Source organism: Acromyrmex echinatior, chromosome 6 (assembly GCF_024713525.1).
Source record: "Acromyrmex echinatior isolate Ae372 chromosome 6, ASM2471352v2, whole genome shotgun sequence".
Lineage (NCBI taxonomy): Eukaryota > Metazoa > Arthropoda > Insecta > Hymenoptera > Formicidae > Acromyrmex > Acromyrmex echinatior.
The window spans coordinates 5853297-5869939 of NC_141857.1; the positions used below are offsets into that span (position 1 = coordinate 5853297).

Sequence of the window (16643 nt, forward strand, 5' to 3'; positions counted from 1 at the left end):
TTATTATGATTTAAATAAATACTTTACTAAATAAAATATTTTAAGTTTTATACAGAAAACTTGAAATACATTTTTTTTTATAATACTTTATACAGAATGATCTTTTGTCAAAATAGAGCTGTTAAAATAAAGCTATACTATATATATATATATATATATATATATATATATAAAACGATAAAAAATGTATTAGTCTGTGTGAAAATTGAGAATTAAATTCAAACGTGATATTATTGTTAAATTACCGAATTCTTCGAAAGCGATACTTCACACGGAAACGGATAAATCGCGATATGTATGTCGCAACATCGGAGATTCGACGAGATCTAATAGAGTCGCCTTAAACCTGCGGTATTCGAAGTATTCTCCCGAAGGGGAAAATAAGAGAGAATTCGCCAGGATCCCCTGTCACTGAACCGTTATAATATCCTGTCCGGCAATCCCGGGTATCTATTTTGTCCCCGAGGAAGAGCGTAACTATGTGAAAACAACATAAAAAAATCTCGTCGCGCATAGATATCGAGTTTTGACCCTCCCCCCCGGACTGGGGTCAGCACTGGAGCGTATGACCATTTTGTCACCCTCGCCGAAAATTTTATTTACGAATATCCTTTCGTCGTGCGCGCGAAAGTGCTCGCGCTGTCCGAATTCGTGACGCGACATAAAAGTGCCGGCACCCCCCGCCGGTGCAGTCGCGGATTCTTTCCGAGTTACAAGCGGCGTAACTTCCGGCTGAATTTAAATGTTCAATTGTCAGCGGCGCCGCGCTCCGAGCCCTTCGGACGTTTTACGGGCAATCGACGACGAAGGAATAACTTGTTCCGCAACTTTTTCCGTCCAGCTATAGAATCCGTTATGACGTCATGGATGAATTTTGATTCTGCGTAAGAGCTATCTTCGAGTGTTATTGCGATCGGTCGAACGATACGTATTTGCGGAATTATTTCACGAACGGAAGCAGTTTCACATTTAGGGCAGCATTGAATTAACCTGTTTCTCGAAAAACTTTTTCAAGGATGTGACTCACGTTTGTAAAATATAAATTTATTTTGTTGTTTACTGTGTATATATGCGTTGTACAACTATATACATTTATCGAGAAAGATACCTATAATGTGGATTGATTATCGATAGAAACTCATATAGAACTTTTGATTCGTACAGAAAGTATTTAATTCTGGAATGCTATACTCATATTTTTTTTATATTACACTACGTGAAATGTAAGAAAATTACTTACATGATTGATGAACAACTTTTTCACACTTTTTAATATTTACTTTATAGGTCGCGAGGTATTAGAATGACTGACTTAATGCTTAGTTTAATGTAGAAAATAAGCTTTAATGTTAAACGATTTTATTAAATGTTATTTCAAGCTATCAAAATTTTAACAATGAAAACTATACTAAAATCAAAATTCATGGATGCAAATTCATTCGCAGTAGCATTCCAGGGCTTTAAAGAGCTCATGCTCTATGAAAACAATCTCTCATTTTCGGGAGTAATCTCAGGCTTCAATCAAATTGTAGCAACTTTAATTTATACCGAAATAATTTCACGACTCTCTCAACCCCACGACGAATAGGAATTACGCGAGGGTGAACTCATAGAGAGAGAGAATATTTAGAACAATAAGTCGTGGCGGGTGTTCGATGACACGAAGTGCAGCGGGAAGTGACGGGGCGCGATGAATGAAGATATCCGTAGAGCGAAAATCCGTCAAATAAAGATCACGCCCGCCTCCGTGCCAGAGATAATAATGCTGCTGGCACAGACGGTTTTTGTATCCTCGGCTTTCTTCATTCTTCCTTCGTCGCCCGCGCTTCCTAGAGACGACGGCGGGGTGCTTTAAATATTTAGCCGGCTAATTTTCACGAGGATTTTTAAGTCGACGGAGGAAAGTGAGAATTGAAAAGAAACTCGACAACGCGACGAGATCGGAGAGAGAAGCGACCGAGCGAAATGTCCTCTAGACTGAAATAATAATGAGAGGCGCCAGCGCCTTTAATCACGATATTAAACATTTACGATCGCCACGGTGGTGTCCTGCTACGCTAAGATTACTGCGCTCCTTTTCTCGCACGGCCTCGATCCGATCTTCCATCTGGTACAAAGCGACTTTCGCTGTAACCCTCCTACGTCCCTTGTTTACGTCTAGTCGTTGATAACCTTACACGATGATCTACCTCGCCTCAGGATATTTTCAACAAGCACCTAGTCTGGAATGCGCTTTAAGTCGTCTTGAACGAAATGTAAACACGCGAAAGTTGATAAAGTTTATTATATTTATAGCGTGTATATTTAAGCTTATCATGCGAGAGATGCAAAATATTATCATTAATGAGCAGTGCAATCTTTCTTGCTTTTTATTTAGATACATGCTAATATGCTTGGATATATTTAGATACACTTTGAGATAAGATTTTTACTTGAAGAAATGATACGGTTAAACATGTCGGAATAAACTTCTGAAAGACAAATCTACTACGATATACCGATAGATAGATAGATCTGGACTCGAGATTATTGCAATGGACGAGTCGGGGTGGAATATAATTTGCAGTAGAATGGGCGATTCGGGTGAAAGGACCGTGGACACTGGCGAAAAAGTCCATTTTTCTTGGCCGACGTTGCTATCGCCAGATTATGTCCTGCGCAGCTATATTGATGACAATGGCAAAGCCACCGAACCGACTAGCCGGCTCAATCTAGTCCACCGTTTGTTTTGCTTTCACACAATTTGTCATCCATTGTCTGAGCGCACGTACACTCTCGGTGCCCCGACCACCTCCAATCGTTATTTATTATTTCGAGAAGACGCTTGATTAATTTTTATCTCGTCCTCTTATGTCTGAAAATTGTTGGCTCGGTTTCAAAACTCCGTGAAAAAGTCTCTCTAATTCCTCGTAATTAACGAGAAATAATTTTCCACGTCCAGAATAATCTAAGCATCCAACTTACGAAAATTACATTTTTAAGCTGCGATTTAAGGTGACATTGATGCGAAGTGATAGTCCGACTGAACGGAGAATAATTTAATATTCTTTATTCCAGTAACACGATTTCACGGAACAACGAGTACGCGATGCCCGAGCATTAGAAATACGATTTTCCTTTAGTATTCGCAAGGGATGGTTGGAACTGTCAAGAAACATTTTCTTCGAACCTATCTCTCAGAATTTTTTTTGCATGCTTTGTTCTCCTTGGAATTGAATCGTGATAAGATCTTAAAGCGTGTGATGTGATATAAAAGATGAAAATGAAGAGAAAAAAATAAGAACGTTTGAATTTACAAGCAAGTAAATGTAGATTCACGTGTCACATTTTTCAAGGCTGTAATTATTCAGGAGAACAATTAAACATACAATATTCTTTAATTAAATGAAAAATATTTATTAATATTTTTCCATTATTAAGTTTAATGTGTATCACTTTTAAGAATTTTATATTGCATGGTCACAGATTGTAAATTTTTATTTATTGTAATAAAAGCTGAAATATCTAAAAAAAAAATAAATAAATTTAGTAAAATCATTCAGAAATGCAGAAAAGAAAGGAAAGCAACATTTTTTTGAGCATTTTACGTACGCGTTTCGCTTTTTTTTAGTTTTTCGTTTTTTCTTTTATGTTACCTGGATCTCGAAATCCGACCACGGTATTAGCAACGGTACTAAAGGGGATCTCGCAGATTCCATTGTGCACTCCGAGTGCAAGGGTTGCCTAAAATACGTTCATCTTTTTTTTTCTATTTTCCCCCCAGTCTCTTTTTCACATCTCATGTCGCACTCTCGAACGAAGTCGAGAAGTTCGCGGGGTAACGTGAGAATGACAACAGATGCGCCGGAATGAAATTACAAGGTGTCTCGACATTATGTCAGCGTGTTGTGCTTTTTCAACGAAATTGTTGTGACAGGCATCTCAATGTGCAATTGTCGTTCCTTCTCTTTCTTTCTGTCACCCAATCCCCTCTTTTTCTCTCTCGCTCTCTCTCTTCTTCTTTCGAAGACTCCCCTTTGCCATGGGGTGGACACTTTTACGGTGTCAAGTCCTGGTCTTTTGGGAAAAGGGTCTCCGTCGTCTGTCGTTTGGCTAATCCTATTTAATCGGTCGCTTTTCCTTTTCGATACAGCGATCAGCCTAAAAATAGCGCTTGAAAAAGATCGATAAAAATTTTATGACACTTTAAAGTGAGACGTTCATATCAACTCTCATATGCGTGTAAATTTTATTCAGCTTTATACTGTTCAACTTTATACATATATTTGAATAAAATATTTGAATAAATATATTTCTCTTTAGAAGATTTTTATTTTAAAAAATTAGCTTTCTTATATTACATATAAATATAATATTTATGTTACGTTACATACACGTCGATAATTTTTATGCTTTTGGCGTTTTTATTATTTATGAAATAAATAAATTGCTGTTAGTTTTATCGTGAGATCAATCGCTTGGAATTAGTCTGCACATTACATCGGTTTATCTCGCGTTCTTTAATTGTCTATGATTATTCATTGAGTCATTTGTACTCGGCACAATTATCATTGCCATCAGTCTTTATACTGAAGTCATTTTGAATTCGACTACGTCGGAAGCCTTCGTCATTTATCTTCTCGCGGAAAAATCGCGTCATGTCCGCTCGAGATAATCAATAATAATAATCAATAATAAATTATAAATCTGAACGAAACAAATATTTTATGTTTTAGAAGAAAACAAGAATAAATTATTCATGCATTACAAATTTGATTATAGATAAATCTAGGAATGAAGCATTTTATATAAAAAATTAACAAGCATGTTATTAAAAAATTAAAAAATACAAGCACTTTTTCTTATTGTTTTATGAATACTTTTTGAAAAAAAAAATTTGCTAAGTGTGGGGTTCGAACCCACGCTCCCAGATGGGAACCAGATCTTAAGTCTGGCGCCTTAGACCGCTCGGCCAACCTAGCTTCGTTGAATACCGAGTACAAATATCATTAGATAACATATTTATATATTTGTGTTATACAATAACAACGACTTTTCACTTCCAAATTCATAAAACAATATTTTCTAATTATTTACATTATTTTATTTAAATTTAGTATCTGAAAGTGGTTTTATTTCTTCATTTCGTTGTTAAGATTGTCACGTGAATACAATATCACGTGACATTGATTTTTGGAAATATAACAATGAATAAATAAAAACATAAATTAATAATATTTTAGAATAATATTATAGTATTTTTATACATTTTTAAAATTCTGTTATTTTTAATAGAATCAGACAGGATATTTTTAATTCTGTTACTATTATTTTCTACTTTGCTCGATTACCCTCTACAAAGTGTGCCTAATGTCTCAACAAGTTCGACGGAATAGGAAACAGTGCGCGGTATGGGTAAATGCACATGAATTCTCCGTACGAGCACACGCAAGCACACGGTAATTTGCCCGTGACCGCTAATGCACCGCTCTCTGTCTTTGTGCTTCTACAAAAAATCACGGAAGTTGCGAGGCACGACGCGCTATTTGAATAATACCATCATTATTCACTGCGCTTGTTCCACAGTGTGACTAACGATGAGTCGAGGGGGGAGTAGCTGGTACTCGTGAAATTTGATTGTAATCGACTAATCTGCAACAGTCGTATCTCTGGATGTGTTGTCAGACGACCTTTCTTTCCGAAGCGGCATCATTTATGCATTTTTCTTTTATCGATCATTGTTAAGAAAATAATATAGAATATTATAATATCCGAAAATAATAAGAAATCAATATCTTATTGACTTCTCTGTACTGTACGAGTGCTAAGTGTTCGGTCTTCATAATTTATACGAGAGGAATAGCCACTCCGTGAAACGATTATGTCTGCGTGTCATCGTGCGGTATAGGTAACCCTTTCCGTCGCCTTCTGAAACGCTTCTCCTCGCCCTTTGCATACACGAGAGTCCAATGACCCGTTTCCATGTCGGTTTAACACTTAACACCGTGCACCGCGGATTTGCACGCGTATCATCCACGCTCTTCATCGTTTCTCGGCGATGCATATATGGGGGATCCCCCTCCTTGTTTTGCGCGGCGCACCTGTGCGGGCGTGGCGGGGACGATAAGTCAGCGCGAGACGGGCACGACGGCGTCCAGGAGGTAGGCATGTATACGCAATAAAAGCGAAATCGTACGTCCGGGACGACGTAATAAAAAAGGTAGACCTCGATAAAAGTGGCCGGGGCATATCGCGGACCCCGCCGTTGCCGGAGCGGCCTCGCGAGGCGCAGTCGATGTTGTTGATGTTGGAATCGCGTGCCGCGCGGAATGTCGTACCAGTCTGCACCTATCCCGTTGTTAAGGCGTCCCCATCCTCTTCCACCAACCTCGCTCTCGTCGACCACCCCGCGGCTGTGTCATTAGCGTAATCATTCTCCGTCACTTGGACGATTCCTCGAGAGCGTCGGGATCCCGAACCACTTCATATTTAAATCGCCCCGAGTTCGCTTCCACTTCCGACGCACGCTCTTTGGGGGCTTCCTTATTGTGCGCCGCGGGAAATCATAATGATCGCCGATAACGACTCGTCTCGCGAGCTACGGGTTCGAAAAGAAATAAAAACGCTTCTTCGTTTGTGTACGTATCGTGTTATCTTACATACATATACGTTCGATTTTGACGTAGAAGATGAAATATTAACGAATGCAATTAGAGAAAGTTTTAATTCAGAGAAACGTTATACATGTTTCATTTGTTTGTTTCCACGGCGATTTATCTCGCGTGAAATAGCCGTTGCAATATTTCGATACGTACATTTGTCATGGTGAGGGTTTACTTGTCAAAAGCACGTCCGCGTCGTTCGAATGGTAGCAGAAAAATAATTAGACGAAACAGACATTTCTCGAGGGAGCACGTGTGTCTCAGAATGCAGGCCCCAGCTGTTAACTGCGCTTCGACTCTATTTAGGCTGCCATATGCCAAACTTTATCTTTCTTTTGAAGACTTGGAACTAAGAGTGACGAGAGCAATTTATCTCCAAATTACTTAGCTATAAATAACGATTGTAGGTATTTCTGATGCTATTTTTGGCCAACTACATAACGTATTACTTCGCATTACTTGCAATAAAACAAATAAAACCTACTAAACGATCCGTAATTTGCGTCAAATTTCAAAATAATTTTCTATTTATAATTTATGCTGTGTATTTTAATATTTCAATATTTTATATATTGAGGGTATGGCATGTACAGGACACATGTAATGATAAATAAAACTCTGCTTCAAACTATAAAGTGAATTATAAATCATCTAAAACAGACAAGAATATCACAATATTTTTTTATTAAATGCTGTGCGTGTTAACTGTGTTTGACAGTTTACATCGAAATAGAACACGTACAATAAACCAGTTCATGCTTCATAGATATGAATATTATTTATTCGGCTACAAATACGTCATGTAATTGATAGATAATGCTGACGAGAAATAACACAAGAAATCACGAATGCGCGCTTAGAGAGTGAACGAAGGGCTTTGTACGGGCGTGATTGGTCATGCAATTTGTTTGTAAACGCTGATTGTGTCTATCGACGACTGTGATTTGTGTAATCGTCTTTGACCCGGGTTATCGCACTTACGGAACAGGCTCTCGTTGTGATGATTTTTATTCACTCGGAGTTTTCCTTATCATTATACATAAACTTTATGTGACCACTGCATGCTTTATGAACGCAACGCTATTACGCAATCTCTCTTGACACGCTTTAAATTATTTCTCAAGTATTCGAGATAGAGTGGCCAAATTTAAATTAGAATTTTTCATTATCGCATTTGTGTTATAATTATTATTTGAATTTGATTGAGCGTAAAAATTCAATTTTAAATAAAACAATGATGTTATTTGTCCATAAAAAAAAATAGAACATCTCTTTCTCTGTATTTCAGTTTCTGTAATATGTATTTTTCTTCAATATGTTACACTCTTTTGTTTATGTATACATATATGTGTATATATATACATATATATGTATATGTATGTTGGAAATGCAACATATAGTAGGAAAGGACATTTTTGCTTGTTAAAAGCTGAATGTGATATCACTGAACTGGAAAGGTGGTGTAACAACGTCCTTTGACTTTGAATACGTATATACAGCCCGGTACAGCAAAAATTAGCTTTTGAAAATAATTCACGTGTGTTATCGGCTACTAAGGGTCGTTTCATGCCGCGGCTTGTCTTTTACGTTATGCTGCATGGGAGTGCTTTTATGTCAATGCTTCAAAGTGGCATATGAGTATCTACGTAAAGGTATCATACGCTACAAAAGTTGAACGTGCGCTTCCAACTTGTTATCATATTGTTATCATATTTCCCGTCCCTGAGATTAATCAACGTATGATTATATCTGTAGCTGCTGATTTATTCATAATTTTTATTCTGTCATTGTACGAACTTAAATTGAGATTTAATTTATATTTTAGTCATAAGTTGTGGTAGCTTGAAATAAGGAAAAGTTTAAAAAGATATTGATATATTTATATGATTTCATGTATAATAATTTATATTTCTTGAATGAAAATATTTAATAACTATATTATAATTTTTTTTTTATTGAAAAGTAGCATGAGAGTCGTATCATTGGAAGATTGATACTTCGACTAGGTAAGTGCACGTGAGTTTCTCATAATAATGTACCATGAAGGATCGTGAAACGATAATTCCGAACAGCATGTCGCGATGGTATGACGAAGAGAAGCATTGTCAATTGCATTCGCGTGGGCTAAAGTACTAATCAGAAGTCGCTGTCTTTTAAGATTATTAAAATCGTCAAAGCAACAGATTCCTCAAAGGGTTAATTATTCTACCGACTGCTTATGGCTGAGCACTGCGCTTTCCTCGCTCATCAGCAAGCAGACGCGAATAAAGAACGAACACATCAACCGAGGATGAGATAGGCCGTTGAGATACCCCTTAAAAAAAAAAAGGCTTTTGCTGTTTGCGAAGATTACTGATTGCGAGAATTAAGTTTCGAATTGCTCGCTTGATCGGCAAATAACGCATCCAAACTGATTAACAGTCAGCGTTTTCCTTAACGTTATCGTGCCATCGTTACCTTTAATTATTTTTATTTATAAATATTTTTTAATGTCTTCAGAAATATATTGTAAGTTATTGTATTTGTAAAATATATATTGTATGATTAATAAGTATAAGATTACACTAGTCGATAAAATTTTTTGTGCTGATTTTAAATCTATTTGCCAAATTTATCAGAGCAGGATTTTTAATAACATGCGTTTAAAAATTCATCTACTTATCTTTTCTGTTTAAATATAAATAAATGATTAGGAATAGTGAATTTATTATCGTGGTTTTCTACTCATAAAAAGCTTCACACAAAAATAAATCATTTTCATTTAGAAATATCTTCTATAAAGAGTTATTGTTAGCAAAATGTGTATTTTTTTAAAAAGAAATATGTTACAAAAAAAAATGATTATACTTGTAGGATAAACATACATATAAAAATCAGTTTAGCAAAATCGTTTAGCAAAATCATTAAAGTGTTATCGAGGCGCATAAATTTTCCATATCTTTTAAACGATTTTGCGTTCTTAATTACTTTCCAAGAATATTACAAAATATTCTTTTATACGTTGTATGATAGCGCGCGTTATTATCGTTATGCTCGAAATTTAGCTACACGAGAGTCGCGAGAATACACTGTCCCGGAGACCACCCGCGACAGTGTCGGATCTCCGGGAAATCCGTCTTATCCGGCATTATATCCGTCTTTCCTCGCTCCAGAACGCCGAGAAAAGAAACTATATAGAGTAGGAAACGTGACACATGTGTACACTCGTACAAAACTGGTAAATGGACTGTCCCTCGTCGCGAAAGGGTCAACGACGAGCGAACGGAAGGAGAGAGGATGAGAGCGTAACGATATCTCTCGCACTTACGCCGTCTTATGCGAGTGTACTTAGACAAAGTACCTGCTTGCAATCGCTTTAAGAGCGAGAGCGTGCCAACTATGAAAGGCGTTAAGAGATGCTGCGCGAGCGCTCTAGCTGCGATAAAGTGCATGTGTAAAACCATCATCGTCGTGCATATGCGGCCATGGATTAACAGTGAGGAAGATGGTAGGAGGAAGAAAAAGAGGAGAAAAAAAGAAAAGGGCTCGTGCAGCCGACGACATCATTTCTCGTATGGTCGCACTTTTAAAAAAACCGCGAACACGCGGTTATTATGGGCACGAGATATGATTCGTGTTTCGCATTAATGCATAAATGTGAAAAATCACGGATGCTAAATGCACGCGATTTATGCTACTAGCGAATGATTTTAGCCGATTGCTCTCTCTCTCTTTCTCTTTCTCTCTCTCTCTGCGCCTTTTTTCAATCGCAACAACGGCGGCCAGCTTCCAAGAAGTCGCGTTCTTTCATCGGCGCTCTGACGGGACTCCGCATCATTTTGTCTCGGGATTACTTTGGTAGAATGACCCGGGAGAATGCAGTCGATAAGATTGATTGCGAGAAAGAGAGAGAGAGAGAGAGAGAGAGAGAAAGAGAGAGAACGCCGGGATATTCTCATAAGTACTTAAATGTAAGGGCACTCGGCTCGAGCCAACGCTTCGCTCGTGCGTTGTTTTTTAATGACGAAGTTTCGCGACAGACATTATTCTTTTTTTTTTTTTTTTTTATTGTGATTGCGAATTTGAGCGATCGGGATTACGGTAATCTGCTACGACGGTGTCCACCATACGCATCATTTATCTCCATATCTCTCGCTTCGTCATTCACTGTCTCGGTAAGTGAAGAATTGCGGCGCAGCGAACAAGAACCCGATTATTACTGGTGTGAACAACCTGTAGTTTATTTCCAGCCGGGCTTTATGTCACTGCGTGCGGCTGTATCGCGCAATTGGCGATGCGCTAATTGGATCTCCGTGCCGGCGCTGTCAAATACGGAATAATCGAATTAATTGCGAAATATCTGAAATCTTCATTTGTTGTTTGATGAGTATATAATTACAGAGGAATGACGAGTCGAGTGGAGATTGGCGAGTGATAGAAATTATGGAGAGCGAAGTGAATTAAATTAGAAAGATTTAATGGTCGTGAGATATATAATAATTGAGTTCTAAATGTGTATTTATTAATTACAGGTGGACGGCGCCGTTCTCGTTGTCAACGCGGATTATTGAGGTGGTTCATCATGGTGCGTATGTCGAATTTCTTTTTTATTTTATAAATGAGCAGAGCAGCTACTACTCTCCGAATCGATTTTCTGCTTACTGTTCTGATAGAAATGGACACGTTATATGAACATTATGAGTGCGATGAACGACATTAACGAGTCGTTGAATCATCGTCTACTCCCTCGAGATGTATTTTAGTGCGATACTAATAGCCAAAAGAAATTACGAATTTATAGCATTAACGTCTTCCCGTACAGCTTTGTTTAAGAACGTTACATTCCACTTTCTCAATTCTTTCACAAGAATTAATTTACATTTATATTTAGCTGAAGTCTTTACAAGTAATTTCGTAAATTATTTTGAATCAAAATTAATTATATTTTTTTTTGTATATAACATTATTTTAATTTTTTTTGTTATTCAATTTATTTAAAAAGCAGCTTTGCAAGAATTATTGCAAGATTTTTTAATATGATTAGTTCTTAGCTTTAACTTCTCTCATTGAATCTAAATGTATAAATCAATCATATTAAAGAATTTTATTACAGTTGTAAAAGCTGCTTTCTGCTGAATGCTATTAATTCTTGTCTATAGTTTTTGTCTATTGCATTTATTAGAATTATTTAATTCGGATATCTGTGATTATCTAAGAGTGTAGACAGCAAATTGTGAATTAAAATTTTTAAATAATATTGAGTAAAATTTTTTTAACTTGCTTTTTGTATCATTTTGTAAGCATTTGCACGATCACGCATAGAGAGATTCGGCTATTGCAACGTGTTAGAGAGGAGCCGTTTGAAATAGCGTTTGCTGTACTAAACGCTCCTAAATGAATCGTTAATCGTTAACGGCGCGGCATTACGCGGCTCTTACGACGCGCTTATAAACCGGAAATTCACCGGTCGCCAAATGTCCGACTGTCCAAATCGTTCAGCGGCCAGTGTGGAAGTCTTCCGGGCAATAAAGTTGGACCCGCTTTACTGCCAAAAGTAGACTCGCCCCGAACAGACAGATTGTCGGGGCCCGCTTGTTTCTAACCTGTCATTAAACGCGTACGTTAAATGCGCATCTCTTTTTTTTTTATTTCGCCCTGTCGGCTTTCTCCTCGTTCCCTTTTCCTCTTTCCTTTGTCCTTGCGCAGGATCACCGAGAGGCTGTAAACGGTCACCCATCTCCGATGCCAATGGAATGCCGGATACGAACGGAATAGTCCGGATTCCTGGCTTTATTAAGCCCTCGGTTTACGCGAGACATTTCGAGCGCCTGGAACCAGTGCGTGTGGTATTGGAAACAAAGACCGATCCGACAATTTGACTTCGTTTTGATGAGCAGCGTAAAAGAGCGAAGGCGATCGGCCGCTGTAAAAAGCGTTACGGACTGCCATTTAATCATAGCGTTTCGTTTAACGAGATACGTTGCTCCAACTGTTTCCAATCGACTTGTCCCTTCCTCACGCATGAGCAACATGAAACACTGTTTCATGTTGCAAAAAGCAAACTGATATTACGTGTGTGTTGACAAATATTAATATCTAGTTTATTAAATTAAAGTAAAATAAATTCTTACTAAAATGAGTCTTTTCTAAAATCATAAAAGTTATCCAAATTTTCTGAAAATACAGTCTTCGCATTGAATCTTTTAATTTTCAAAAGAATCACTTAAATGCATTTGCGCGAATTTGTTTTTACTATCAGCAAAATAAGTATAAATGATATTTTAATGAATTACTAACAGCTTGTCTAATTTTTCATTTTTTATTTACGAAATATATTGAAGTTAACAGAGATTTTCACAAGTCGCATTAATCAAAGATTTTAACTTATTTAATCGTTCTATTTCTCTCAATAAGAGAAAATAGACATTCTTGTTACAGTGAACAAAGAAAACGACTTTTTCTCGATACTACGTATTTATTTCTTAACTTTAATAGTTACTCGCATGATAGATACGTTAATCTATCAGCCGAAATACATCAGCCAAAGAGGTTCACGAGAAACATTTAGGCGAACGAGCAGTCGCCGGCATAGCAATCGTGAGAACCCGTTACACATTTTGTCCTTCCACTTTTAGGGTTTTATTGGGTCCTTAAAGTTTCGTCCCAGCTAATTCTAATACGCTTTTTTGCGCCGCAACCCTTCGCTTCGCAAACGCAGCGAGCACTGTGTGCTCGCGCCCCGAATAATCGTAAAATTTGATAATTAAATTTAATCGTGCCCCTTTAACGGCCCTGCGCTGTCCATTGTGCATTCTCCCTGGTTCTACTTTAATGACACGATTACTTGAAGCTTTAAAACATATGCTTTATACACCTCGCCTCGGAATGATGATGCGCCATTATGATCCTGACACGTCATTAATTTCGTCAGCGCTTACGACTGCTACCGTGTGGCGTAATCGAGCTCTTGCACGGATCCTCTAAATCGAAACGGTAGAATCCGCTCGCGATAAAATGTTCCCCGACTGAGTCCCTTTCTTCGGTGACAATTCGTTGCAACGGTTAAACTTGATTTTCGGGTGCTCGTACTCGATCACCGTGGCATCCATTTCGAAAAGCTTAATACAAGTGAGAACCAAGTCCACAACTTGTCAAGTTGATTTTACATATGGAAGTGTATCTAAATCATGTGAAAATGCAGTCTTTTTTTCTCTGAACCTTCTGATCTTAACGCGTACGTATGAGTCATTCTGTGTGTCTGTAGTCAATTTTCATTACGTACTTCTTATACATACTTTAATATCTTTAGAAAGTATTTATAAAGTTATATATTAAAATAAAGGAAAGGCCTGTCTATTTAATCAGATGTCTAATATTAAAAAAAAAAGAAATGAACAAATGAATGACTCAATCATGAATGAAGTGTGTACTTCAGGGTTACAGAAAAATACTTAGTTCTGTGCGAATATGTTTTAACTATCAGCGAAAAGGAATGAATAATATTTTAATGAACTACTTTAAACGGGTACGGCAACATTAAATGTATGTAATATATAGTTTTAGCCTTTATCTAAGCATTTGGCGCTAATAGCGAGTTGCCAGACAGTAAATAAATGATTTTACATTTCGCTAGAGAAGAAGTGCGGTGATACTTCCTGTCGCGATACGCAGAATCGTCAGAAATTTTTTCCTTTCTTCATCCACGGTTTGTTATCTCTCCGCATGGTAAAATATATATCTCATCGTTTGCTTGCACAAACGCACTCGCATATTGCGCGTTATCGCGTCGCGCAGGACGGTCATTAATTGATTCGCGGATCGGACTCGGAAACGCGTGTCTTAATTTCGCATAATTAGTCGCGTCCAGCTGATAGCCTTTTGAATCCCATACGAGCGAAAAAGCGCTCTATCTGCGACGCTATTTTATAATAACCCTCTCTCAAGCCGTATGTCATGCATCTCACTTTTCCACGGAGCCAAAGTGCTACCAATACTTTGTCAAACGTCGTTACGCTCTTATCGTAGCTTAAAAGCACTGTCTGACCTTAACTGTAGTCTTATAGCGTCCACCTCGATTACACCGTTTCTCGGCAATCATCTCGCTGAATACGCGAGTGGCGAGTGTAATTTCGCGGAAGATATTTGAGTGCATCGGCACGCCGGAACGCGACGGAAATATGTACGTATCGTGATAGGTACTCGGCTCCTTCTTTTTTACGGGCGCGTAAAAAAGCGCTGCGTCGGCGGGTCGCCAATTAAAACACCGTACTCTCGACGAACATGTCGCGCATAGAACGATGTGCACACAATTCCGCGCTTCATCGACATTGCGAGTTTTTGATATCGGTTGCGCACACAAGATTGTCCGTCTACAGGGTGTTGAAAAAAAGAATTTTCTAATCTAAGAATGTAAGAGTATTTGTAAATAATAATTCAAGAAGATCCCGATTAGTTAAGCAATTAGACGGAGATCAGTATAAAATAAAAAATATGTTATCATATATATGTATCAAATGTTTTGCATGAGACTAGTACAAAGTAAAAATGTATTTTTGAGTATGCATGTCAATAAAAAGATAGATATTTTCTAGCACTAATCGCTTTTATATATTGATTAATCAAGATTCTTTTAGTTTTTATTATTGACAAAATACAATTACGTTTTGAGATTCTAGAATTAGAATTGTATAATAAATAATGTGTAATAAAAAAGCAGTTTGTCATTCTTTTTTAGAAAATTGATAACAAAAAAGATCCGCGGACATATATTAGGAAGATTTTGTAATCCTTCAACTATTGTTACGCTCTTTTAAATTTTCAAACTCTTTTTCCTAACACCCTATATAGACATCGCGGACGATTGTAAGAGCCAGCACAATGGGGTAGGAAACAAGAGCCGGCGTGCACATCAAAGTCTCGGAAGTTATGGAGTGGGAATGCCGGTGCATCCGGCGCAGACTGATAATCATCTGTACGAAATACTTTGTAATCGTTAATTACGGCGCAGCCACGAGCTTTCGAGGACGGGATCAGGCGCCATTGGGGGAGACAGGAAAGCCGGGGGAGCGCTTTTGCGTTCGGCTGCCACAAAGTAGAGTACAAATACGAGCACTTTGGATCACGGTGGAATCCTCCGCTCGTTCCGGCCCATTACAATCTGGCAAGCTCTTATTCATCACTTTAGTTTTTCATACCGACGGTTATCGCAAAATATTTCTCATAAATCAAATATACTCTCTGCGTATATATACTCGCTAGCCTAGAGAAATTGTCGACATATTTGAAATGTTTTTTATTGCTTCAATTAAACATCACTGACATCTAACAATCTTGATGCTTAATTGCGATTCTAAAATTTGATTGAATGTGTAACGTTCGATTAATATTTACTTTTTCATATTTGTTTCTATAATTTATCATCTCGATCATTTTCCCTCTCTTCCTTTCTTTTCATATTTATTATTTTTTTTTATTTAAAAAATTAGTATCACTTTACTGTCATTCTTGAAGATAATACGAAAGAATGAAACGTGACTAAAAATATTCGAGAAGTGCTCGGCGCAAGAAGAATCGCGCGTAACGGCTCGATAATCTCTAACAATTGAGCGGAAGCAATGATCTCTCAGAAGGAGAGCCGAGATGATTCTGCAGGCAACGACCGAGTTCCTCGGTAATATTCAAATCGTTGAATCTGTCAGGCCCTGACAGACTTCGGGTAGGTCGTATTTCGTAGGCAGTCTCAAATGAGGCGGCGAAAGATTTCGCGTGAATTTCTCCCGAGCCCTCGCCGTGAAAAGTTCTTTCTTCCTTCCTTTCGAGGGAGTGGAACGTCGTTTCGGTAAATGAAGCGCGCTGGAAACGAATCGTCCGACCGAGAAGAAAAGCCGCTGCTAAACATTCGAATGCTCGAACAAATCCCAAGTACAATCAATCCCGCTGCGAGATATTTTCTGTTTTATTATAGCTTTTCAGTTATGCGATCCCGATGAAAGTTTTCTCGAGAAAGACATGTTCAATTGTGCG

At 37.8% G+C, this 16643-nt stretch overlaps 1 protein-coding gene and 1 non-coding gene across 6 annotated transcripts in view; one reads left to right on the forward strand and one right to left on the reverse strand.

Annotated features, from left to right (window-relative positions):
* Positions 1-16643, forward strand: part of LOC105154034 (uncharacterized) — a 205930-nt gene that overhangs the window by 52442 nt on the left and 136845 nt on the right. For all 5 annotated transcript variants that reach the window (XR_015545446.1, XR_847152.2, XR_015545445.1 and 2 more), the window contains one exon: positions 11153-11205. Coding sequence is in view for 1 of the 5 variants with exons in the window: in XM_087407140.1 (XP_087263266.1) it covers positions 11153-11205 (53 nt within the window). In the remaining 4 variants the exon portion in view is untranslated. The remainder of the gene's footprint in view (positions 1-11152; positions 11206-16643) is intronic.
* TRNAL-UAA (transfer RNA leucine (anticodon UAA)) lies at positions 4878-4961 on the reverse strand. Its single transcript has one exon. It is a non-coding gene; the product is annotated as a tRNA-Leu (tRNA).